Source organism: Cydia splendana, chromosome 11 (genome assembly GCF_910591565.1).
Source record: "Cydia splendana chromosome 11, ilCydSple1.2, whole genome shotgun sequence".
In the NCBI taxonomy this organism is placed as follows: domain Eukaryota; kingdom Metazoa; phylum Arthropoda; class Insecta; order Lepidoptera; family Tortricidae; genus Cydia; species Cydia splendana.
The window spans coordinates 20,228,704-20,255,631 of NC_085970.1; the positions used below are offsets into that span (position 1 = coordinate 20,228,704).

A 26,928-nucleotide genomic window follows, 5' to 3' on the forward strand; every position below is an offset into this window, starting at 1 on the left:
TTGATTACCGCATGGAAAAATAGTTGGTTAAGTTTTGTTGTAAATGATAAGCCCGGCCCGATAAGGTGAATATAATTTCAATATCAAAATATAGTTTATCTTTTTATGATAACATCTAGAAAAAGTGCTGACAGTCATGTGCCAGTCAAAGCTACCTTCATAAACTAGAATTCTTTGAAAATGATGCGAAAATGTCGTTTCATTGAGAAATGATGTGATGACGAATTCATTATCATTGAACGTATATATTCGTTTTGCAACGCGAAGCACTGTTTATTCCTCGTAGAAGCGTCAGAGTGGTCTTTACGTGTTTGTGAATTGTGAAGTGTTGTAGTTAAAACAATTATAATGGAGTTTCCACACCTAGGACGAAATTGTGCTTTTAGCACCTGTAATAGACTGGGTAAGTGATAACAATATGTTAAAGTTAAGGCATCTTCTTGGCAGTATAAATAAGTGTACCGTACTTCTAGAAGTTACTGTAACTTACTATGCGTGATTTGCAACATTTCTACTTATTTCTTTAAAAACTTAACTTGTTTACATTATGTTATAAGGATATTCTGAATTTACAGATTTCTTGCCCATGAAATGTGGAGCGTGTCTAGAGTCATTCTGGTAAGTTATTAACTAGTTTAAAATAACAGCATTCCTTTCCAATATGTACTTAATTCTTTTTTTGGTAGTTTCAAGGTTACACTTACTTCATTTTGCATCATGTTGCATTTTTAGAACAAATTAATGACTGCGCTTTAACTTCGCAATCGGGAAATTGTAGTTTTTGAAGTAATCATATGTTGCAAAACAATAAAGTAATTGTTACATGCTACATACTAAAACTTTCATACCCTCGTGACGCCCACCATACAAAATTATAGCTATTTTCAATTGGGTTGAATTTCGTTTGTTCGAAAATTTTACGATACAAATGAAATGCTACCTTCTTTGTTTTTAATGAAGGTTGACATTCCATCGAAACTGAGTATACATCCAAATGTATATTGGGCAGCACGAGGATAAACCTCAATATAATATAGCCAACAGCTGCAACCAATGTGTATGAAGACACACATTTGTTCATGAAATCCATGATGGCTGCTTAATATCAGGCAGACTTGTTTGCTACTATCGTTCATCATTTGCTTGCCCTTGTCCCATTCACATGTGGTTGGCGCTGAATGTCTTTTTCTTCCATACCTTTCTGTCGCCCATCATCTCATCATTCACTTGTTTGCTACTATCATAGTAATAAAAAAAATGTTCATCAATCACTGTGTCAATGAGGAATTTTTTTTTTGCTGATTCATTATTATTATTATTATCTCTTACACCGACTTAGTCACTTTGAACATAAATTAAACCATTAAAGACCCCATGAGACTTATAACTTTATAGAATTGTGTATGTGTAACTACATATTCTTAAAGTTAAATTTCAACAAGTTTCATAAATATGAGGGTTATTTCATAGGTTGAGGACACCAACAACTATAGATAATTAATAAAGGAGGCTGTGGAGGGTGATTAACCTTTCTAGTTCCATGTACATAATATTTAATTATTGAGTGGGCACATTCCATTTGTCACACTGGCTAATAATTATTTATACTAGTAAATATTTGAGTTCCCAGAATTTTAAAATTCCCCATTTTAAATAAAAAATAAAATGTGTTAACATTTTTATCATTATGATAAAAACTTCACACTGGTTTTTACTGCCAGATAACAAAACAAACATTTAATTCAATCCATAATTTTATGACCTTGGATACACTTGCATAAATAAACACATGTTTTTCCAATGATATGATTTATCATTATAATTGTCTGAAAACATGTTTTTATGACACAGCTTCTTGATAATCAATATTATAAATAATTTATTTAATCAGGTGTTGCTTTGCGACATTAAAATAATATTGCTTTGCATGGTAAAAAACATGCAAGTAATATGATGATTTGGCACTAATTGACCAACTTGTTATTATATTCATTTGTTACTTTTTTAATTTTAAGTTTTTATTTTAATTCTAAGTATGTTTCAAAGCTTTTATGAGCCATGTATGTTGCTTGATTTAAATAAATAAAATACAATATATCACAGGACAGGTTAAAATAAAACCCACACATAAGTGGTTCCATTCTAAAGGGGCCCACTGATTACCAGTTCACCGGACGATATCGGCCAGTCAGTTAAAAGCAAAATTTGACAGCTCTGAACAACTGACAGGCCGGTATCGTCCAGCAAACTGGTAATCTGTGGGCCTCTTAACTGTCAGCAATGGAAAAAAGCTCTCTGTAATGACAATAACATGTTTTTTCTTTAATAATAGTGTCACATTTTTAATAACTGTTGTCTTTGCACATTCATCCTCATTAATGTTATGTATTTCCAGCTCAGACCACTTTGCCTACATAAACCATGATTGTCCCGCGCCAAACACCAGAGATGTCCAAGTACCTGAATGTCCGCTCTGCGGGGCCCCAGTGCCGGGGAAGCGCGGGGAACGACCAGATGTGGCCGTTAGCGAACACATAGACAACCAATGTCAGTCTGACCCGGCTAAAGAGAGGAGAAAAAAGGTAATTTTTTTTATTGAGAATAATTATTTATAAGCACACTAATAATAAAAGCCTTTTATGTCTGGGGTCACAAAACTTAATCTTGGGTTTTAACTTAATAAACTCACTAAATGAATTTCTACAACTCTTGCTGTTCTTCTGCCGCGATTCTCACTCGATTCTCATGAAATTTTGTGAGCAAGACTATGTGTAAGATTATGTGGACTTTTTGTGACAATTCTTTTTTTTTTTCAAAAAGGTGGATTTCTCGGAGGTCTACAGCTCACAGAACCAATTTTCATCTTTCTTTTAGGTGTACACAAACCGCTGCGCGTACAAAGGTTGTAAGACGAAAGAAATGATACCAGTAGTTTGCGGCGAGTGTACCTTTAATTACTGCCTGAAGCATCGACATACCACGGACCACGCCTGCGAGGGCCCGCTGGCGGCTAAGAGAAAACGTGCGACGTAAGTACACTTGGTTTAAAACTTTATTAAAAAAACTCAATGACATTGTAACAGTTTTTCGATCAGGTCACGTGTCCGTCTTACGAAGCGTCTTACGTCTTACGCTGTCGCGAGTTTAACATTTTTCCCCATCACAAAAAGCGCACAGTGCCGCTAAAGAAGTTTTTACTTTTAAAGAGTTGATTTTAATTTTTAACAAGCAGAAACGTCTACGAACAATGCTATTAATTAAGTTTACAATAAATTTAAAAGTGGAAAAATTACTGTATAGTGTGAGACTTGAACTCCAGAAACCATCCAGAAGAATCCAGAGGCCGTGAGTTCAAGTCTCACCCAAGACAGTATTTTTTCTTCTTAAAAAAAAATGATTGTCAGCCTAACCAATTATTAACTAGGAACTAAATCGTTATAGATTTTAAAAATTAATCGAAAATGAAATTGTTCAGTCAAGTGTAAAAATATGGGTGCACACATCACACTCAAAAATATGTCCCATAGCTCTTATGTCAGCGAATTAAAAACTGTGGGACATATTTTTGAATAATTTGGTGCTTTATTTCATGCAAGGTGTAAAATAATTTATTTTAAATACAGTCAAATACCCTATTACCATTTTAAATTTATTTTTATTTTGTCAACAGTGAGGCAGCCATGACGAGGTTACAAATTGGTCAAACGAATAAGATGCAGTTCCAAACACCTATCACGACCAACCCGGGCCGCACTCGCGTCGCCACTCTACAAGACTTGCAAGCGGTGCAAGGCAATATGGTAAATACATTGACGTATATCTCAGGACTGGCCTTACGGCCAATAAGAATGGGGCATGAATGGGGTCAGTACATCGGTATGATATCGCTACAACGCGATTGGTTGATGAGTTCGCATCACGCGCGGGATTGGTCGCAACTAGTTGCGTTAGACTGCACGATTGGCTCGAATTCGTGAGTGACACCGCAGAAGGTATCGTCTTGGGTCGTCCCATTCGTTTTTCGTCAAGTTCTTAAATTAGTCCTATTCAGCTTTCGTCACCCATTCTACATTCGTCACAATCGTCGGTGGCTTTCAATGTAGAATGCGTGACGAAAGCAGAATAGGACTACTTTAAGAACTTGACGAAAAACGAATGGGACGACCCAAGACGCCTGTTAAATGTCGTCTTACCAAGGGCTGTTATATTTGCCAGTAGTTTATTAATAACTCCATTGTAGGTCTACTGAGGCGATCGGTAAGAAATTATTTTATTGATAACTTTATTTATTGTTTATTCCAGTCGGAAGATGAGGCCCTGGCCCGGGCGCTGTCCCTGTCCCTGCAGAGCTCGTCGCTGGGCGCCGCGGCCGGGGACGTGGCCGTGGCGCGCGCGCTGGCCCGCCGCGTCGGAGGTGAGCAGAACTCGCGCTGTACCCTCTCCTAGGAGGCCTAATGTATCTCCAAGACCCCTGGACTTAACTTGCTTATATTAATGTGGGATGGCTTCATGGAATAGAACGAACGTACTGAGAGAGTATTGTCGTGCTGTTTGATAGGAATCTCCAAGGGATTAAATTGCTTAAGTGAGACTTTCTATTAATGTGGGATGGGGTAGATTCAGGCTAAGCTAACTCTGCAGCGATTTTGATACCACAGACTGTGCAAGTGTTACTTTAAATTAAACGTCAAACTTCTATGAAATTATAACGTTTAATATAAGACTTGCATGGTATGTGTTATCAAACTCGCTGCAGAGTTAGCTTGGTATGACTCTAAGAGCTTTGAGAGCATAATTCCTGCTATACCGTCTCATTGGAGGCCTAATACATCCCCTACGGTCCTCAAATTAACTTGCTCTTTGAGACAATAAGGCGAAGATTGGTTAAGAAACCTTGAGCGATATTTGAAAGATTCGTGCTGTAGTCTTTTAAGGGGTCGAAACGGCCTCCAAGATGTAGGATTAGAAAAGCTTGTATGTGACTGTCATAAGCATCAGTGATCTAGCCGGGTGATTACAATAATGACAGTGAATTTCTTTGTAATAAACGTGATTAAATTGACCAGTCTCTCATGAGATATTATCTGTATTGCCTGTTCATTCGCCAGTTTCGAATCGCATGTTCAACTATTGTTAATATTACGTTATTGTCACAAATACCTATATATTTATGTAATAAATTATTAATAGAGCTTATAAGATATCAAATTGCTTATAAAATATAACTGGTACGTTTTTAAATGACGCCAATTTACGTCATATTGTATGATTTTATTTTCACGAAATAATAGCGAATAGGGGCGCGCTTATACTATTAAACTTACAATATATTATCTATTCCAAATTGTTATGATTATTATTATGTATTCCGATATGTACAATAGTGACTGAGAATATCTTATATAAGACCATATTTAAATTGTATCCTAAATATGAATGCTTAATTTTCAACCATATTTATATACTATTGATCTATATTGCTATGTTCGAAGAGGTACGCCACAAAACTATGTTTTTTTTTATTCGATCACACAGATCTATCATTGATTGGTCGATTGTTGCGTTGCGTATCTTAGGAGATCGAAAAGGGCCCTAATGCTTAGCTTTGCCTGTTCCTTAACACATTTCTTTCAATAATTAAAGCAACGTCCAGTGATAAAAACTACTAACCTATCATACCACAGAAAAAAAATGTTTACAAAATTTTACACGTTATTTAATTCTAATTTATAGGAGCAAATCATACTCAGACATTTTATAATTTAGTTATTAAATTCACCATGGTCCTGAACCTGATCCATTTGACAACGGATTCTTATTACTTGCTACATACCTATACCTGGACCGACTAAGTAGACCAAGCGTTCCCAACCTGTCACTTTTTACCAACAACACTTATCTTTTGATGCGAAAAAGGATGGTGACCCATGAATGTTCGCCACAATATACTAAAACTGGATTGTATTGCTAACAGCTTTGGGCAGTCAAAGTCAAGCTAGGGACCCGAATCGACCTCCACGTCGCGACGAAACACGAGACCCAATCGACCCCCAACCCAATAGAAATCTCTGCGACATTTTAATGATTGTTGGTGCTGTACTTTTAACTATATATGTTCTTGCTGGCTTGAAGTATATGTTTTATAATACCGGTGCCCGTTCTGAATCCTCGTCATATAGAAGGAACACGTATGATGATGACGATATGTATAATTATTTAGATTTTTGATTGTTAACACCCTATAACAATCGTAAATTCCCATTCCATGGTAGATAAAGTCAAATCACGCCCAGCGTGGCAAAAAAAATGTTCTCTCTCAATTGTCATATAGCGCCCCTGTCGCCATTGTCAAATTGCTTAATTCCTAAGCTTAAGAGCTGTTTCCCACTGGACGTCAGTTTCTTGCGGGTACGGTTTTTAGCAGGATCCAGTTTCCTGTAGTATGCATGCAGGATCCCGCAAACAGAATCCTCGCGTGAAAGTTACTATATTAGCACCTATACTACTAAAACGGAATCCTGCAACAAAACCGTACCCGCAAAAACCGGGACGTCAGTGGGAAACAGCTCTAAGTCCAAGATTATCAGGAATTTACTATAGTAGATTGTTAACCAAGGGTTGAAAGGCACTCATTTCTGTCGAGGTAGTTTGGCGCTCGAACGCAGTGATATATGAAAAATGGATAAGCTGATATTTTAGCGTAATATTAATATGTACATTTTATCCTCTAGCCCAGCGATCGGCAACCTTTTAGCAACCAAGGGCCACATAGTAGTTAAAGAAGTTGACGCGGGCCGCACTTTGTTAATATGTGTGAAGTTACCTGACATTGTTGTTTGACAATATTACATACAAAATAGCCAGGGGGTCTCGCGGGCCGCAAGTGAGAGGTTCGCGGGCCGCCTGTCGCCGACCGCTGCGGCTAGCCGCCCAGAGGCCTATAAATAGATCTCTCGTTCCATTCTAATTTGAATCTTATTTTGACAAATCAAAATTGCATTTGTATTGACATGTTTTGATGTCTGGGCTAGAGGATAAATAGTATGGTGTAGAAATAAAAAATATACGATTATGAGGAATCGCCCTTATTGACAACTGATAAAGTGGGCCCTTTTCCCCTGCATCAACGCATTATAATATATATCTCCTAATTGTAAAAGGAAGTATGTACTGTGTTTGTGAGTTTTCTCGTTCTAAAATAAGACAATAGAACGAGACAGTGTGAAATAAGTTGATTGTAAATTGTGAATGTTTTTACCAACACAATGCACTTTTTAAATGTTCAATTATAAATTCTATGATTGTTTTAAACATATCTTACTGTTCAATTTATTAGATGTTAGTGTTAGTATAATTTATTCATAATATTTTATGTTACTATAGTTCATTTATTTTAGCATTAGAAAGAACTTGAAAGAAGGTAAGCGATCTTGACATGTCTTTTAATTGAAAAACGCTTTTTAAAAATCAGTAACTATTACTTATGAAAGCAGAAGAATACAATGATCGTATTAGATTCATAATTATTACATATTTGCCGTAACTTATTTTTAAAATGTGTTTTTCAATTAAAAGACACATCAAGATTGTTTACCTTATTTCTAATGCTAGAAAAAACGAACTATAAGCTCTTGTCAATCTCTATTATAACCTATATTATTGTAACTTCTATATTTAATTTTAAAAAGACTATGCATTAGTATTGTCACAAAAAGTGGGTTACACTGTAAAAATATGTGTTGACTGTAACTTATATTTTCATAACCACACCACACTGACCAAACTTAAAAAAAAATTAAAAGTTTTAAAACAGTATAATCTTATAAAATAATAATTGCTATTCTGTTCATTTTTTCTATTAAAAGTTTAACATATTTTTACATAATGACACGCTTGTCGATCGACACGGGTTTGCTCAGTTTTTCCAAAAACACAAGAAAGTAAAAATATGAAAACTGGACCTAAATAGGTTTTTAGCATTAAAAAGAACGCATAAGTAGCTATGAGGGTTTATAAATGGCTATTAATAACTTATCTGATTCTCAAATATCAATTAAAATACTACCAGTGTCCGATTTAGAAACATGCATATTTCTGCGAAGTTTTTTCATATCGTAAAAAATATATATACCATCACTATAAATTCACTAAAGAGAGTTGGTAACACTGTTTTGTGTACTTGTATTATCAACCGTATAATGCTAGTAATAAAGTTGATATTAGTTCACCATTGCTATAACAACCTATTTGGGTCAGTAATTTTTCGGAAACACCTTTGCTTGCTGTGTTCACTTTAGCTAAGAATTACCAAGATCTATATTTTTGAAATACATACATCAATGTTAACTGAATTGTTTTTTATTCCTTAACCTACTTTTAAATGTAAAATATCGACAACAAGACGAGATAGTGACAATAATAAAACAACAAATAGCGAAAAAAAATTACTTTATTAAAAAAATAATTTGGCATTTGGTTAAAATATTGCTTATAAATATCACAGTAATATCGATGCACCTATAACTGGATTAGATCTAACTTATGATCCCTTGGCCAACACCTTTTATATAAAATAAAATCGTTAATCTAGTTTAATTAGAAAACTCATAGGTACTTTTAACTTATGATATTGTACTACACCATGTATAAATATGTTATATTACTACACAGTACCTACTGATACACCTCTATTTTAATCAATAATATATTTATAAAACTTAAATGTCACAAATAAAACTGGATTTTATCTTTGGTGAATTTCATAAGAAGATGTCTTAACCCTTTACCAGGCAAGGGATATATATTTCTCACAGACGGCAATTCAAATATGTGTTATGTTTTCGATGAGTAAGACTGACATTCGATTGTCATTTTTGAACTGTCGGCCTGGTAAAGGGTTAATAGTACCTATTTCTTAAATGTCTTAGCGCCACTTGCACCATCTCACTAACCCGGGGTTAACCGGTTGAACCTGGAGTTACCATGGTTACCAGTACAATTTGACACTGGGTTAACCGGGTAACCCCGGGTTAGTGGGATGGTGCAAGTGGCGCTTAGTAGAATTTCGGTTCCAGAAACCTATTTGAAACACTTTCTTTTTCTGTATGGAATGTCACTTATTTAAAACAATATAAAAACAACATAAATTCGCATAAAAATGCGATATTTGGTACACTTTGTGCGTCTTATTTCTATGATCAAATAAAACATTATAAATAAATTGCAGTAAAATCATAACATTCAAACTACAAACTTATAAACAAAGATTACAAAAGTAAGGCTATGCCTATGCCCTTTCATAAAATGCCGAGCGAACATGCGCACCAAAATGCGCACAAACGCCTTTGCGCACCAAGGATCTGGCCTACTTCGTAGTGTTCGTAAGGCCCGTCTTTACGAAGTAATATATAAGTCAATGCTTTTAAATAAAAAATTTGCCCTGGGTCTAGGTAAAGTCTGGTAATGAAAGATGAAAAACGCGGCAATTTCAAAAATTCTCGAGCAGGCAACTCTTCGATTACAAAGATTGAATAATCTTGATACTTTATACTATTTTCATTATTTTGTATTTTTTTCCGGTCTTACCCTCTAGCCGCCCATACGTCAAACCTTGCCAAGCAAAATGAAATTTTATTTTGTCAACACAAAGTTCAAATTAGAATGGAACAGGAGACCTTTTATAGGTTGTACTTGTACGTTTTGCTTACGTAAGTAAGGACAAATTTGAAATTGCCGCGTTTTTTCAGGTTCATCTTTTATTAGCCAGACTCTAGGCGTCCAGTACTTTTCCAACATTTTGGAAACCTTCCTCATCTTACACACCTATAGGGACCGTGCGCGTTGGATGGTCTGCCATCTTGTGGCCTGAATCGGAAACATATGTGCACATGTACATTGCCAAAGCAAGTGCTAATCTACCGTTCTGGTCGGTAAGTTGTGCATAGTAGATTCTGCCATCTTGTGGGCTACATCGGAAGCATAAACATTTACGCCTCGCGCCAAAAATTTGACGGCTCCTATCCTGCCCCCTATAGTTCATGCACGAAGCCTATAGGTAAATATCCTCCTAGGCCCAGCCATACAAATGAAAAATGCAAAATTTGCCACAGAAATTTGAACCTACAATGTAGGAAATAAAGTTGATTTTGCGTTGTTCAAAAACTGAACGAAACAAAGCAAAAGCAACTCTGTTCCAATCGAATATGATTTAAATTTAATTGAACTGAATAAGTACAATAGGTAGGACGTTGGGCCTTAGGAGGTTAAGTTAGAGGTTGCTCAGCAGCGCCTTGTTGTGCAGCGTCCTGAACTTGTGGTTGTCGTTGAGGAAGCTCGTGATGAACTCCGGCGGGCTTCGCGCCAGGAACAGCTCCATGCTCATGTACCTGTCTCAACAAAAAATATGGTTGTCTGTAAAGTCGGTTTACGGACGATAATTTTGCGTGATAACGTCATAAGAAAACATTGATGAACAGTTGCATACTTTGGCCGTAACGTTACCATGGAGATCTGTCCACAACGTTAACATGGAGATCTGTCCACAACGTGACACTTTTTCGTGCATGCTACCAGTGTTCATCGATTTATAAGACGTTATCACATCAAAAAATATGTAGTATGTTTTTAAATTTAATTTTGTATAGTGTCCGTCTAGCTAGCCAAGCTAACCTCATGCTCAAGAGAATCCGCAGCCAGGCTATCCTCATGCAGAGAATCCTTATAAGCCCACTTGCACGATTTCACTGACCCGGGATTAAGCGGTTTAACCATTAACCTAGTGTCAAATTGTACTGGTAACCATGGTAACGCCAGGTTTAACCGGTTAACCCCGGGTTAGTGGAATGGTGCAAGTGGGCCTAAGTGTAAAAGTCGCAATATAAACGTCATATTTTAATAGAAATTTGATTTATATATGTATATGGGCTAATCTAAAACTAAGTGTAGGTAATCTAAAACTAAGTGTGAACAAAGAGGGATGATTTAAATAACGCACATTGAATTGTTGTTTGAAAATAACGAGAATGATTTAGATTCACGCTAGCTTTCCATAAATAAATTATGAGACATTTGTTGTTAGTTAGTTGCCTCGCAGTGAGCCTTTTTTTCTCAGCGGTAGAGGTTCTTCTGCGAATTTTTCCATTATTTTTGTCTACACGCCCTAGGCCCACTTGCACCATTCCACTAAAACCCGGGTTGAAGCGGTTAAACAGTTAAACCAGTGTTAAATTGTACTGGTAGCCATGGTAACTTCAGGTTTAACCGGTTAACCCTGGGTTAGGTAAATGGTGCAAGTGGCACTTAGGGAGGCGCAAAGTGTAAGATCCATCTACCGTAAGAATATGAAATTGCTTATTTAGTTACCTCGCTGCTGTGAGCCTCTTCTTCTCAGCGTTAGATCGGCAGAGGTTCTTGTGCGCGTGAGCAGCGAAGCTCGCGGCGGTTTTCTCTACCAGTTTGACTGTCACTTGCTTCTTCGGATCGTCTTCTAGGTACGGCTGAAAGAGGAATAAAACGTTAGATGCAGCTAGAGCAGGACGTGATCATATTTTGCCTAGTTTTTGACCCCTCTTCCGTTTGGTGAAATTTGGTGATTTTTACACTGCTTATTTTTCCTTAAGTTTTAACTTTTGACCGCTAAAGATGTCTACTCACACGCGCGGCTACAGCGCAATATCAACCTTCGTCTGTGGGGAGACACTCCTGACTTTGGGCAAACTCGGCTCCGTTCGGGTCAGCATTGCTCCGAGCAATTATCAGGGTTGGCACCACTTGACGTCCTTTTGCGTGCACGACCACAGATAAGATAATGACTTGATATTTGACAACCCTAAATAGCCGAAAGGGATAGTGCCATACATTAGAAAGGGATAGCATGATTCGTCCCTGAATCGCTGTCAAACTTCGGTTTTGTAGGAAGTGTCCTTTCTGTATGGTAGGACCATTATTTATTCTGTGCCTTCGTGCATTCTAACAACGTTCACGATGACGCGCCGCGTACGATCAAAGGGTTAAATGCAAAAATACGAAAAAATTGCACGTGATATTTTGTCACTCCACGTTTTAATGGTGACAGTTTGCTGTACGTCGAGAGATGATACATCTTTTTCACCTTACTGCATTGTAATAAATAAAGTGAAAAAGTCGATAGGTATACATCTCTTTGTAGTCGAATGTTCCTGTCAAATACAGTCGAGTTCATAAATACATATGTATTAGAGATGGGCCGAATATGGACTTTGCCGAATACGAATATTCGGTTCAGATCATACCGAATATGAATATTCGGTTAGGCTAAAACTGCCTAAAACGCTGAAAACAAGTTCATACAGCCGGCCTAGCCAAGGTTACAATCGCTATCGCTTCGACAACGAAAAGCATTATGTCTCTCTATCACTCTTCTATATAAGCGCGACAGTGACAGTTGCGTTTCGATCGCTACGGAGCGTAAGCGATTGGCATCTTGGCTACGCGGCCAGATCCGCGATCTGCACTCCGCACGTGTTTTTGGCCCTTCCCCTCTGGACCGGCCGGGAATGTTTATGAAAAGACACGGAACCGTCTCATCCCATGCCAGCTAGCGGACGCTCTTAAAAAAGAATTTGTTTATTCGGTAAATATTCGGCAGTTCGAACCGAACTATTCGGCCGAATACGAACATTGAATAATATGCCGAATATCGAATAATTACCGAATATTCAGCCCATATCTAATACATTTCTTCACCTTAATCCATTGCAATAAGGTGAAAAAAACGTATACATAATTATGAGCTCGACTGTACATGGCTATCCGACAACATTTTCGTTGAAACGACACATGTTTTTATTTCACTCACCGCAAAACGAATCCATTGCCAGATCTGCGTTCTCGAAATCTCCGCAGTGGCCGAATCTTCCACATTGCCACTATAGAAGAAATGCCCCACGCCGGCCAACCAGTGGTATATGAATAGTATGGAGACCGCCACGTTATGTTTCAAGCCTTGTATGGTGACGCCTCCGCTGGGTATGGTTAGAAGGTCTTGGGCAGTTATGTTTAGGGACAGCTGCTTGGATATCTGGTTGGGGGTTGAGCTGCTTTTGTTCCAGAGCTGAAAAAAATAGTAAAACCAGTGGGGCGACACTCGGCCTCTCGGGCATTCTCGGCTCCGTTCGGCTCAGCATTGCTCCGAGCAAATATTAGGGTTAGCACAACTTGACATCCCTTTCTGTGTACGACCACAGATAATCACTGCAAATATGTAGTTAAGTTTATTTTGGAAACAGCTATTGTAAACCTCAAATGGAAGAGCGGGGTTTCCTGACACAGATGTATGTAATTCATCTACTAGGAAATTCCAACCATATTTTGTAATTGTAATTTGTTTGTTACCCAAATAAACATTTTCATTTTTTTCATTTCATTTTCAATCACTTGAATTTTGACAACCCTAAATAGCCGAAAGGGATAGTGCCATACATTAGAAAGGGACAGCATGATTCGTCCCTGAATCGCTGTCAAACTTCGGTTACATAGGAAGTGTACTTTACCTTCTATACGGTAGTAGGTACTATTATTATCGTAAATTAAGTTCTATATTCTTCTCGATAATACAATAATGAAGTAGAGTTTTCGAGACTTCAATATTTTAATTTAGTAAAAAAACGTCGAATTACATTGTAGGTAAATCATTTCCTTATTACAACTCAAGGCAAAAACTACATAATAATACAGTGGGCATAATAAGCCATTTAAACCTTAACAGGTTTTGTTATAAAAAATAAATTGACAGGTAACCTTGGTTGCACATTTACCCTATTTCTAAGTATATGAATCATGGTTTCTATACCTAGACTTTGTATTTCAAAATCCGGTTTGTATTATTATATAGGGTACTTAATTCACCAGTAACTGGCCACCTGTTAGTAACTGGCCGCCCTAAATTAAAAATGAATTCTATTCACCTATAAACAGAATTCATTTTATGGTAACATTCCATTTCTAACCGCAGCTGCACTACCGGTACTGAACGCGTCGCTGTCATTGTCAATTTCCATAGTAAAATTGACAGTAATGCAGCTGCGGTTAGAAATGGAATGTTACCCTTAATATAAGGTGGCTAGCCAGTTATTGAAACCTTAAAATGACCTAAAAATTAATTCTATTCACCTATAAACAGAATTAATTTTAGTATAAGGTGGCTAGTTATTCAAGGCTAGCCAGTTATTGAAACCTTATACTAAAACGGATTCTGTTTATAGGTGAATATAATTCATTTTTAGTTTAGGGTGGCTAATTATTGGCCGGTGGCCAGTTACTCGCGAATTACCCTACCTACATTTTTTTAAATCCACCTTTGTCTGTGTGAAGATAGAAAAACAAAAGTAGGTAAATAAATAAAAGCCAATCAGAAACTAAAAAAAATAAAAACAATATGAATATATTACCTCATTAACAAAGGGCACAACTCTCGAGTCATACACCATGAAACCATCGACTCCAGCCTCGATTTCTTTAAGCTTTGAATCCAGAATCTTATTTATTATCTCCTTGGATCTAAACAAATAAAAATCATTATGATTAAGCGTATTTAACAGCAAAGGATCAAAGTTATAAGCTACAAGCCTACAAGTAGATTTAACTGTTAAGGCCCACTTGCACCATTCCACTAACCCGGGGTTAACCGGTTAAACCTGGAGTTACTATGGTTACCAGTACAATTCGACACTGGGTTAACGGTTTAACCCCGGGTTTGTGGGATGGTCCATGAGGGCCTTGGTGTATAAGATCTTCATTATTTTCTTAAAAAACTTATATGGTTTAGATGGTTTTTGCAATAAACGTTTTTCTATTCTTCTTCAAAGGGTTACTGAGTACTTATACAAATCTGTGCCCGGCGGGCGGCAGTACACGGCTCGCAGCTATAGTCCGTTTTTTTAGCATTAGAAAGAACTTCGCAGAAGTAAGCTTGTGGTTCCAAATCCGGCACTTTTAGCGGTAATAATTTGTCTTTGAAGTAAATTATATGTACCTACTGACCATGCTACATTAGATAATTGAATATTAATTAACAATTAAAGAGCCTGATAAAAACTGCACGCTTGCTTCTGTGGAGTTCTTTCAAATGCTAAAAAAAACTTATGCACTGTTTGTGCTTGAAAATGGAGACCTAGGCTCTCCGAAACATGTCGCGCGAATGACCAAAATAGGTACGTGAGTTAAATCGTATAATTAACTTAAAATAACTCACTCTCTGTCCTGGGCTGTGGCGCCAGGTTTGATCATAGAGGCGGCCATGCCCCCCGTGGCGGGCGCCCCCCGTGCGTGGCACGTGCCCACGACCAGGCGCAGGTAGCAGCTCAGGAAGTGCCGGGACATGTTCACGTACTTGTTACGGTCGGGGAGCAGGAATTCTTTGCGACTGCCTGCAATTGAAATAACATTAGTAACGTAAGCACCAAGCAGCAGCAAGCACGTGCACGTTACGTAGCAGTTAGCGTAACCAGTGCTGGTAACAACAACTGCGATTTTTTTTCATACCCGTTCCCACTGGTATTTATTTCTCAGTTGATACCACTGGGAACAGTGGGGACATTTTTAGTAGTTTCCACCTAAACGTTGTTACTGTTCAGTATTAAAATACCTAGCTCTATATTTATAGAGTGCTTTAAAAAATTGTTATATGTGATTAGTGTTTCAGTACACTGCTCTAAAACTGATCAAAGCTATTTAAACGACTTTACAGGTACATAAAAATAGTTAAGGAAAAATCTTCTATAAGAACTAAAAGCTGAAATATACTTACCGAATTTACTAATAATAGATGCACAATAATCCCAGATACCGCAGTTAAGCCCCAAAGAATGTTCCCTCAGAGCATAAAGAGTTTCCTCCATTTCAAACGTTGAAACAATATTCTCAATCAAAACACATGCTTTGATGGTTCCTTGTGGAATGTCTAACTGTTTCTGCGCCCAAACGAATATGCTGTTCCATAGTTTGGCTTCGCCGGCGCCCTCTAGTTTGGATAGATAGAAGTATGGTCCGCTGTTAGCTTCGTGAAGCTTTTTAGCGTTGTGGTACATAAGGATTGCAAAGTCTACAAGTGGCCCTATTGCTTCTTTGCCATCAATCTGAAAATAATATGTATTTTTTTATTATATTTAACCTGCTTACAGAGTCTGCAAGTGAGCTGTACCAAAATATAGTTCCTTTAAATGCCACACCTATTAAATATAAAAGATTCAGATATGCAAAAGTTGTATGAATATGGATATGAATTTGGCTTTTATTAAGCTTCTATTAGTTTTTGTTAACAGCTTTGTAAGTGAGTATGCATGCACTCGCTATACTTACAGATTATTTATATTTAGTTCTGTTGTAGTTAAGTTTCTCTGAAGTGAAATGTATAATTTCTTTGAGAAAAATAAAGTTCTAAAAACCTAAATATCATGCAACACTTACCAGTATGTTGTGCTCAATGATATTCCAAGCCCTTGGCCTCAGCATAAGCCCAGGGCACATACTGATGCTCATTGGAGCCCCCTGCAGCTTCCCGTTCACCGCCAAGTAGATGTTCTGATAGCCTACGAGCTGGTTGCGCCATGTCGGGCAATGTCCATCATCAAAGTCCACTTGGATGCCTTGGACGTCGGTTTTGAGTGCGGACACAAAATGTGCTGTGCTGGTGGGAGATACATCCCCGAGATCTAAATGACGATTTCTAGAAAGATAATATTGTTGTTTTAATTACTAAAACTTATGGCTTTAGTAGCCATTAATAGAAAGGAATGGAAACAGCTGGGAGAGGCCTATGTGTCACAAGACACGCTGACCACTAATCCGGACAATATGATGTGTTAGTTTTTAAGTAAATTTGTTTATAAATATAATGTAATACCGTTTTAGTTTCGGCAATAAAGGCTATTATGATTATGATGGCTTTAGATATTTATATCTCAGGATATTCATATTCATCACACAATATTGCGAGTCTAATGACTATTCTACAGAGGCTGTGTACAACTTATGATATAACACAAAAAATTTACATTAAACAAATCTTAACAGGAGTAATAATTAGCATAAGGCAATAATATGATTAGTGGATAATTAATATTCATTAGTTAGTTACCTTGGAAAGAGATGGCGGGACGACATGGATGTGGTCCAGCGGTATTGGCGGGATCTTGTTCAGCACAGGGAAGATTGGAAAGGGAGAGGGGAGGCCTTTGCCCAGCAGCAGTGGAACGTGGAACTCACACATAGGCTAATAAAAAATAAAAATAAAAGTTACTTAAGTTTTACTTACTGAAGTCTCAACGGCAACGGCGCAATAGTCCACGATCTATCCAACCTCTCGGGTGATTTCTTGAAGTCCAGTTTTGGACACGATTGCAACTCCACCGCCCTTTTTTGTCGATTCTCATACAATTGGTTGATTTCTACATCGAACTCCTTGTGTAAATTAGCCAGAAACTCTAAAGCTCCGGCGCTAAACACTTTCTTTTGTACGTCTTCTAACTTTGGTGGCGGCGATTGGAGAAGAATAACGTTTGCCATTTTGTATGTTTATCAAAGGAACAACCAATTCTTACAAAGTAGCCCGGTGTTATAGAGTATTTCACCATTTAACAACAACTTATATTGAAGTAAATACATTACGAAGGTCAAAGTTTGTTTCCTTATCAGTTTTTTTAGATTTCTTATCTCCTGACTGTCAAAGTCAAATATGTCATGCAGCCCGACTGAAGTCTTTAAAAAAATAGAACTTCTCTACACGAACATACCAACGATAACGATAAAAGCCATAACAAACTACCGCACCAAGGTCGCGGTGCGGTGCGGTAGTCTGTTACGGCTGCTATCTTCAGTCTGCCGGACATCAATTAAGGGCTCTATAGATTGCGATCTACGGGCGTACGCGTATAACTCGTCTATAGGATCCCACTATCTATGACGCCACCGCATCCCGCACTCCACTCCCCAACCCTCACCGTCAAAATGGCGTTAATCGAATCGATCAGATCAAAGCAAGGTCGTTTTGTCTTTCTTGTTTGCTAAGTGAAATGAAGTAAAGTATTTTAGTTAAACTAAAGCGTATGTTTTGTTCACGTAATATTTGGCTGTAACAACAACAAACACCATTATTTGTTAATATAATTTTGATGAAGAAAATCAATACGAGGCTGGCGTAATGGAGTCAACGAGCGAGGCTCCCGAGGTAAAATTTAAACCGATTAAGAAGCGGAACATGAGGCAGCGTATTAAAGACGAAGAATCCGACGATGAAGAGCAGATATTGGTAAAATTAGAAGAGACGAAGGAGCTACAGAAGCTTCGAGAGCGTCCGAACGGGGTCAGCGTCATAGCGCTCGCTACGGGTCAGAAAGTTACTATAGAGGAAGAAGTGACATGCAAGGATCCGTTTAAGGTGAAAGCGGGGGGCATGGTGAATATGCAAGCGCTGAAGAGTGGAAAGGTTAAACAGGTGGATGACGCGTACGACACTGGAATAGGGACGCAGTTTTCTGCCGAGACCAACAAACGAGATGAAGATGAGGAAATGATGAAATATATTGACGAGCAGCTAGCGAAACGGAAAGGTAAGATGTTTAACAATTTCTCTTTTAAGGCTTCAAACAACAAACAAACAAACAAAATTTACTTTATTCATGTAGGCCTAGCAACAAGCTCTTATGAATCGTAATTAATCTTCGTCACACAGGCGCGCTTTCCAGGCGGGACGTGACCAGGGCGCGCCGCTTTTACATATAAAACGCTCGCGCCCCGCCCCGAAAACACGCCTGTGTGACGGAACCTTTATTGTGTATTGTATGATAATAATTTTCACAGCTAACAGTGGCTAACAGTCACAGCTGTAGAACGGCCCCCCTTTCCTAATACTCTAATTCAACCCTAGGCCACGCTCCCTGTCAGTGAATGTGTTAAGCTTTGTTTTATATTCATTTTATTTACTAACCTGTTTTTTTTTTGTTGCAGAGGGACGCAACAATGACAACAAAGATTCAGAACACAATGACTCGCTCAAATATTTATCTCCTGAAGAAGCTGCCTTGTTATCCCTGCCCGAGGACCTCCGTGTATCCTCCACACACAGATCCGAAGAAATGCTCTCAAATCAAATGCTCAGCGGCATCCCTGAAGTTGACTTGGGCATTGATGCCAAAATTAAAAATATTGAGGCCACGGAAGAAGCTAAAATGAAACTATTATGGGAGCGTCGGAATAAAAAAGATGGCCCTTCACAATTCGTCCCCACAAATATGGCTGTTAACTTTGTACAGCACAATAGGTTTAATATAGATAGTGATGCAAAGAAAAGGAAAGTTGAGAAGGCAGAAGCTCCAAAGACTGTTACGAGTGCCATAGATGAAAGTGTAGATAAAATTGTTAAGAAAGCTAAAGGTGAAAGAGCAACTGATGATTACCATTATGAGAGATTTAAGAAACAATTTAGGCGGTACTAAAAGTGACTATTATTCCAGTCCTATTTTTTAATCCTTTACAAAAAAATTGGTTTGAATTCCAAATAATCAAGATTACCTACATGTCTGTAGAAATCTTTTTTAAGACATACAAGTACACTTTGTTAATGATGATACCTATACAAAAACTTTTCCTGGTGTTAAAAAAACATGCTTAAACTTGAAGAAAATGATTGTGTGTAAAGGCCATTTCAATGTTGAACAATTTTCGCATACCTAAAATATTTTTGAAAGCAACTGCTGATATAGTGGTGGCGACCATGTCATGTCAATGATAATCAAATTTATATTTATGCCGTTTTTCACATCTGGTTGACTACTTTTGGATTCGTCTTTGTAATTCGATGTTTATGATTCTTGTTGGGTAAAATTTACATTTTCTCCTTTTTTGAGGTAAAATTCGCTTTTCGTGCTTTCTACCACTTTTTGCTTAGTCTTGTGAAAATCTATCTATCTATTAAGCCCTTTTATTCAGAGTTAGAATGTCTCTTAGCTCCATGTGCCGCTTGGCAAAGGCCTCCAGCTCTTTCCATTGGGGTCTGTCATGAGCCACTCTTCTACGACAATTATAGCAGTTGAAAATTATAAAACAAAAATCTTGGGAAAATACAAAATGAAAATACAATTTTTTTGGCAATTCAGTAGGTTGAAATATTAAAAAAAAAAATTATAGATTAAATATTTTTATTGCAGTTGAAAAATATAAAAAAGAATGTTGGGTAAAATTTTTTGGCAATTCAGTTGGTTGAAAAATATTTAAAAAAAATGTCTTGTGACATAACTATCTATAGTCAGAATCTTGCTTCTTAGCCTTAATAAGATGATTGTCTCTTGTGTTTATGGAATCTTACTTCAGAGTTTGGGTAGTTTGTGTTTGAATCTTTCCATCGGGTGATTTATTTTATACAATCTGTGAAATAAATAGATAAAATTAAATTGATTGACGGTTTTATATTTCAGACACCTTCAGCCTACTTACCTCTCTGCATACAAATTTCTATGCAAAAATGGTCTCTTGTTGAGAAAGGTGGATCATGTGAAAACGGTGCGCTGTTGTAAAGTGCATTCCTCTGATCTGAATAAGTGTATGATATTCCCTAGTTGTCTTAGTTTCGTCTAAAGCGGTTGTCGTTCGTCCAATAATGTGTGTATCAAATTACCTATTCAGTCAACCTTGTAGTTTCTGTCAAAGTAAACTAAATCATGTTAATTATTATTTTGTTTTACTAAAATTCTGGTTTATTGTCACTAGCAATATTATGTCATGGAAGTTAAAAAAGGGGAATATTTCGTTCTGATATCACTGGTTCGAGTAGTTTTGGTTTATCAACATTGCTTTCCTTGTGTCTTGTCAAGAAATAATGTACCTATAATGTGCAGCTTTTAAGCAAATTCTTTTGGTCTGGTCCTTGCGCCTGCTGATCGTGCTCGGTTGAGGTTGTGTTGTGGCATGCGTCTCGTCCATGGTTTCGATTTCTAAAGCCAATGTGAAGTTCTCAGCTCACGAGGCAGATGGTGATTTTGGTATACATGTTTGTGTGTTGGTCCACCGGACTTTTCTTTTTGATAGGTCCTCACTTGCGCTTATTTCTATCATTATCTCTTCTCTTCGTAGATTGACTACTGCCTATGATCTTGAGTACGAAAAACAAAGTCGTTGATACTTGTCTAGTTGGTTCGGAACCGGTCAATACCAGGACTGCTGAAAAACAGTACGACTGGCAGGGTCGCCATGTATTGTGCGGCGTTCCGTGGAGTACATAATACTACGAGATTCGGTTGAATTCTGAATCCTATTGAGGGAAAGCAGGGGTTTTATAGTAGAGAACTACGTGCATCAAGCACATTTCGTTGACATTTTACAAATACAAACAAATATAATTTCTTCAATTGAGTCGTCGTCGTACCGTCGATATTCTATTGTTTTATAAAATTAAATGTATTTTCTATTATCTAAATGCCACATGACGCGTGTACTACATGATGCCTACACTACAATATCTACAATGTGTGGCAGGGCTAGGTTGAACAGTTTTTGTTAATAATGTTTTTGTAAGTAACTTTTCTGATAGCGGTGACACTGGTGACTGCCAATGATCAAACAGATATTTTTGTATTGATAACAATAAATGTTCAATGAATCAAACATTTTAAGCAAACAGTCTGCGAGCGATATTCCAAATTTTATAATAAAGGAAAAAATGGATTGTGGAGGTTGCGGGTAAGCGTAACTTTTCCATTTTTTCCTTTAATGTAAAATGTTGTAGGTGGACTATGTGTCACAGGCAATGTTAAATACGTTGTTTCATAAATGGGGCAAATTGCAGCGAGGTTTTTTTTTGGCCAAAGCGAAAGTACCTAAAGGGCGACTTATCCCTGTATCTACATATTTCACTTTCCATGTTTAGGTTCTTATTTTACACTAAACATTATTGAATTATAATATAAGGTTTGTTGTCGCTACAGCGATAAACTTCAACGTTACACACAAACGGAAATTTTTTCTTTAAATCTAGGATTAACTTTCCGCAAGTCATTTAAGCGGCGAAATTTATAGAGAGACTGGCGGTCCAGGGTCAACAATGCTTTCAGAACGAGATGTCTGAGTTGTCCTAATTTTATTATTATTATAAACCACAAATTCTAGTGGATTAGACTCCCCAAGAGAATTCTCTCCATTTCCAAGTGACGCCCGTGTGTTCATTGGATTTAAAGCGTTCTCGTCAGAAAATAGGGTTTTGGCAAAAAATCGCAATCTTTGTGTTCCCTAGCGATTCGTAATTTTGCGTCTTTATGATCCTGAGTAGTTGTGTCTGCTGCTGCATGTTTGTCATAAATGTGGTAAATAGCAGCGCAATTTTTATTTGCGGAAGTAAAGGGCGAGGTATTCCGATATTTACATATTTAAGTTTCCATGTTTACTTATTTTGAACTGAATAGCATCGTTTTTATGAAAATCGTTTTAATGCTCATGATTATATTGATAATAATGGAAAAATCCAGCATAAATCGTATTTGACGTGTGAGTAATTACACCTTGGCTCCGTTTAACGCAAAATTAGAATGCTAAACCTTAATGTAAACTAACTTGATAGCAGCGATACCTAATGATTTTATACCTCTCCCCTTCAGATACAAACTCAGTGATAAAATGTTGTGGTTAAATTTGGTACACACTATTTTCTCGGTATTTCTCAGTCGTTGAGTCTTACGAGTATGCCTTGAATTTTTGATTGACGTTTTGATTTTCTTCTCTAAGCTCGATGCGATTAAGCTTCACGGAACAAGCCGTCACGAGCTGTATAATTTCATTAACTTATTAATACAAAATAAGGTTAACCTGCCTATTAAGCTCTAGTTTCTTCTGACTACTTCATTCCTTAGCAGTCTTTGTCATATCGTCATAGTTGCTCTCCTTGAAGAAAAACAGTAGGTACATACCTAGTCGCTGTTCCTAAGTATGGCTAAAGCAGACGTAAAAGTGCCTTTTAAGCTGAAGTGCCTTCTAACTGTTAATTTCTTAGCTTACTCCATTCCTTGGTAGGCTTTTTATTGTTATCATTTTCCTGGAAGAAATCTCCTGAGTATGATTTCCTAAGGTGCCGTACCGGGAAAATTCTCGAAAACATTCCTGGGAATATTCACACATGAAGGGAAAATAGGGGAATTTTAATACTGTACCAAACCAATACTGTACTGTACCTATACCAAAGAGAATTTGAAACTTTGTGTGGCTAATTCTGTCATAGGGGCTATTCCGTCCAGTACAGATGTTAAAAAATAATTAGGCACCGTATATAGAGTCTGGCTAATGAAAGTAGCGGCAAATTTAAAAAATCGACGTGTTGCAACACCGTGTATAGTGCGAAAAAACGATAATGATACTTGACCGAAAAATATAATTTTCTTACTAGTATAGCGAACGTACAAATTTGTCGCTATAAGTTTCAAAAGTGCCCAAATTGTTGGTAGTAAGACAATATCCCAGTATAATGTATGACCTAAAAACTTGATGCCATACAAGTTGTGGCAACCATCTGACAGTAAAAAAAACACCTTTAGACAGATAATAGACTAATTACATTCTCATCCGTAATCAATCTATAATGCGTCTAATAAAAGGTTTGGTTTTTTCAGAAAGTGATGCTAACTTCATGGATCTTCTTGGATTTCGCTCTAAGTAATGCCATTTGCACATTGTTGCGAGGTTAAAGCGGAAAAAGTACAGGTTATATGAAATAAAACTCTTTAGTTTCGTTGTATTGTATATTTAAGAAGAAAATTAAAATCACTCCAAAATCTCAACTTTCATCGAATCCTCCGAACTGGTCGAGCTGCTACTTCCCACACTAATAATAAATGTATCTATCATGTCTTCTTTGATGTTGTCCCTGTTTTTATATTGGTTTTCAACGTTAATGACGTGATTGATATCTTTTTTCCAATCATCTGCTGTTATGCTTGCAAAAGAATCATGGATCAGTTTTTCTGTCTTGTGCAGATAACCCTAAGTTCTTCTTGGCAATATTCCTTTTTGCTTGGCTCCATATTAACTCGATAGGATTCAAATCGCAGTGGTATGGAGGCAGCCGTAAAACTTCATAGCCATGTTGCTGAAGTATGTGATCGGCTTCATAGACTGGCTCTGGCTTGTATTTATCAACAAGTACTAACAATTCATCTTTTTTGTGATATTCTTCATAGTGATTATTATTAGCTGTAAACCACGCTTTGATTTCGGGTTTATTTGTTTGAGTTGTCGGGGCTTTATTCTTTAACACTGTGTTAACTGGCATTATCCATAAATACCACACTAGGTTTGTCTAAATTTGGTATGAGTTATTCTAACCATTTATTGAAGTTGCTGGTGGTCATATTGTAAGACCCAGCCCAGGGCCTTACAACTTGTGACCCCGACGTGATATAGGGACTATACCATAAGTTTGTATGCAGGTCCCATTTGCTGTGTTGAGATGGTAATCTGTGGCTTGCCTGCAGGATTTTAAAACTCAACATAAATCAGAGTCGGGGTCAGCCAGTTTGGATTTCGTGCTGTAAACTACAAGAGCATTTGGGACAAAACCATTTTCTAGCCCAGCGTGCACAACAATGTGTCTTTTCCCAGACGAAATGCTTTCAACTGCACCACTTATTCCCGGCCCTCGCCATGATTTTTTAGACTTGAAGTTTTTGTGCACATAGGTTTCATCCAAATACACAATTTGATTTCCTGCTGCACGTTTCTCTGCAATCTCCCGAAGAAATCTATGCCTCCATGCTGCAATGTCATAGCGTTCCATTAGAGCATACCGTTCATTCTGTTTTTTTATAAACTCATACCCATTTGCTATTGAAATCCGCCTTAGTGTTTCTTTGCAGCCAAGGACATTTATGCTAGTCCAATCTCACCACCATCATCACCAATCTCACCATACACAGCTTTGTATACCGGTTCAGGAACTTGTACCCTTCCTACTTTTGATTTCGTGATTGACATTGTTGCTAATAATGCATTCTTGCTAATAATTGGTTTTAGCTGTCATTTCTTTTGGATAGTTTTTTTTAATTTTCTTTGTGAAGGTGTAATTTAATTCGGTTGACCATTATGCCAGAAGTATAGTACCTATGCGCATGTATGTGTGTGGGTAAGGAACAGTTTACACACTACAGCCATTCTTCGTGAGATGTAGGATAATAATACCCACGCCTGCTGGTTGCATCGCCTCCATTCCCTCGTCGCTATTGGCACCTAATAGTTGAAGCATCAGTGGCGTGCGGCTTCACTGGTGTTAAACTAACCGGCTTGCTCAAGCTCGGCCTTGGATTATTTTCTGTTTTTCGTTAATGCCAACCTTTGGAGGCGAAGGTGTCAGCGGATCCTCCTCCGATGAGGAAGAAGGGAAAAACTCTTCGGCATTGTACGAGCGTTTCGACCTGAAAAGAGAATGAATAAATTACTACTTAATTGCTACTTCCATGTAGCTTAATCTTGGATCCTCCTTGGTCCGTATAGGAAACTGAGCTTTGGTGTTAATTTTCAAAGAGTGCGATTCTTTTATGGCATTTTAAACTATCCATACTAATTAACAATTCTGCTTAGCAACCAACATCTTGCTTGAGACACGGTTTTTAAAATACATTATAATGTCCTGGAGAAATATTTTTCTGTAGCCTGCTAGCTGGATGCGCTTAAGCTTCACGGAACAAGCCGTCTCGAGCTGTATAACTCAATTACTCCTCCAGCATTGGCTGCAACTGCGCCCATTGCGCTGGGTCGGCGATCTTGAACTTCAGCACGTCCGACATTGCGTGTAGATCCTTCTGTCGAAGAGAACACGCACGTCGACGGTCTAGATCTTGTATGGATGCTTCTGCAGTTTGCAGAGTACTAGGGGCAGGGTATATTATGCTGTAATAAACATAATTATCGTGTGATTGCTTGTGTGAGATTTGCTGTAGTATGCTGTTTGTCGTACTTTGGTATCGTTCGAACTCCTCATCACGTGAAATTATGAGCCTAACAACCTGCTCATGAAGCCGTGTGTTGTGGGCTTCTTGGGACGTGACAAGTAGATCCATGCTCCGCGCGACGTGGAACATAGCCTGCCCCAATGTGGCGTCGTTGGCCTTAATATACAAATGAATGTATGTATGTAAAAATGATAGAATACAAAATAAAAAAAATGACACACTTCCCGATTTGACCCGCAAATACGGCCTGCTATTATATTGAGCAATCTAATCTAAGAAAGACACCGTGCTGCCTAGACATGTGGTGTAGCAGTCCGTTGGTTGTGTTTTGGTATTGTTGGAACTGCTCATCTCGTGAGGTTATGAGCCTCACAACCTGCTCATGAAGCCGTGTGTTATGGGCTTCTTGGGACGTGACGAGCAGTTAGACATACAATGTATCGCGCCCCATCTCTGATGTCTGGTCGGATTCTTAAGACTGCCCAAGTACTTTAAGCCTGCCTGCAGGCAGCTGAACTCCTCCAGCATTGGCTGCAACTGCGCCCATTGCGCTGGGTCGGCGATCTCGAACTTCAGCACGTCCGACATTGCGTGTAGATCCTTCTGTCGAAGAGAACACGCACGTCGACGGTCTAGATCTTGTATGGATGCTTCTGGCATTTGCAGGGCACTAGGTACAGGGTATTATGCTGTAATAAACATAATTATGTTTCTATACCATTGTGTTTCTGTATTAAATTTGTGTTTTAATTGTAATTACTCTGCAAAATCGTAAACTATTCTTCTAACATCAGTCATTGTCAATGGTAAACCTTTAGCTTGCTTTGCTTTGTTTGTAAGTCTGACGCGCAAAACCATTAAATCGCCAGTCTTCGTGATATGTAGGATAATAATACCCACGCCTGCTGGTTGCATCGCCTCCATTCCCTCGTTGTCGCTATTGGCGCCTAATAGTTGAAGTATCAGTGGC

The 26,928-nt window shown here is 37.8% G+C and overlaps 4 protein-coding genes across 5 annotated transcripts in view; 2 read left to right on the forward strand and 2 right to left on the reverse strand.

Moving 5' to 3' along the window:
* Positions 1 to 20,666, reverse strand: part of LOC134794877 (multidrug resistance protein homolog 49-like) — a 167,357-nt gene extending 146,691 nt beyond the window's left edge. Inside the window, exon 1 of the mRNA XM_063766701.1 lies at positions 20,661 to 20,666. The gene's annotated coding sequence lies outside the window, so the exon portion shown is untranslated. The remainder of the gene's footprint in view (positions 1 to 20,660) is intronic.
* LOC134794928 (AN1-type zinc finger protein 2A) lies at positions 162 to 8,351 on the forward strand. Of its 2 annotated transcripts, XM_063766787.1 has the most exons (7): positions 162 to 403; positions 576 to 618; positions 2,396 to 2,582; positions 2,875 to 3,029; positions 3,671 to 3,800; positions 4,303 to 4,414; positions 5,975 to 8,351. In XM_063766787.1, the coding sequence occupies exons 1-7, from the start codon at positions 349 to 351 to the stop codon at positions 6,226 to 6,228; spliced, it is 936 nt and encodes a 311-aa protein (XP_063622857.1). In that variant the 5' UTR covers positions 162 to 348; the 3' UTR covers positions 6,229 to 8,351. The 2 variants fall into 2 exon arrangements, with proteins under 2 accessions (XP_063622857.1, XP_063622858.1); XM_063766788.1 differs by lacking the exon at positions 5,975 to 8,351 and having other exon boundaries at positions 168 to 403; positions 4,303 to 4,461.
* LOC134794842 (uncharacterized) lies at positions 9,374 to 17,691 on the reverse strand. Its single transcript, XM_063766642.1, has 8 exons — positions 17,291 to 17,691; positions 16,444 to 16,702; positions 15,785 to 16,112; positions 15,230 to 15,404; positions 14,427 to 14,535; positions 12,836 to 13,090; positions 11,362 to 11,495; positions 9,374 to 10,385 (listed from the first exon to the last, which is right to left on the reverse strand). The coding sequence occupies exons 1-8, from the start codon at positions 17,539 to 17,541 to the stop codon at positions 10,268 to 10,270; spliced, it is 1,629 nt and encodes a 542-aa protein (XP_063622712.1). The 5' UTR covers positions 17,542 to 17,691; the 3' UTR covers positions 9,374 to 10,267.
* LOC134794930 (splicing factor C9orf78) lies at positions 18,013 to 19,471 on the forward strand. Its single transcript, XM_063766790.1, has 2 exons — positions 18,013 to 18,584; positions 18,982 to 19,471. The coding sequence occupies exons 1-2, from the start codon at positions 18,176 to 18,178 to the stop codon at positions 19,467 to 19,469; spliced, it is 897 nt and encodes a 298-aa protein (XP_063622860.1). The 5' UTR covers positions 18,013 to 18,175; the 3' UTR covers positions 19,470 to 19,471.
* Positions 20,667 to 26,928: the final 6,262 nt, after the last annotated feature.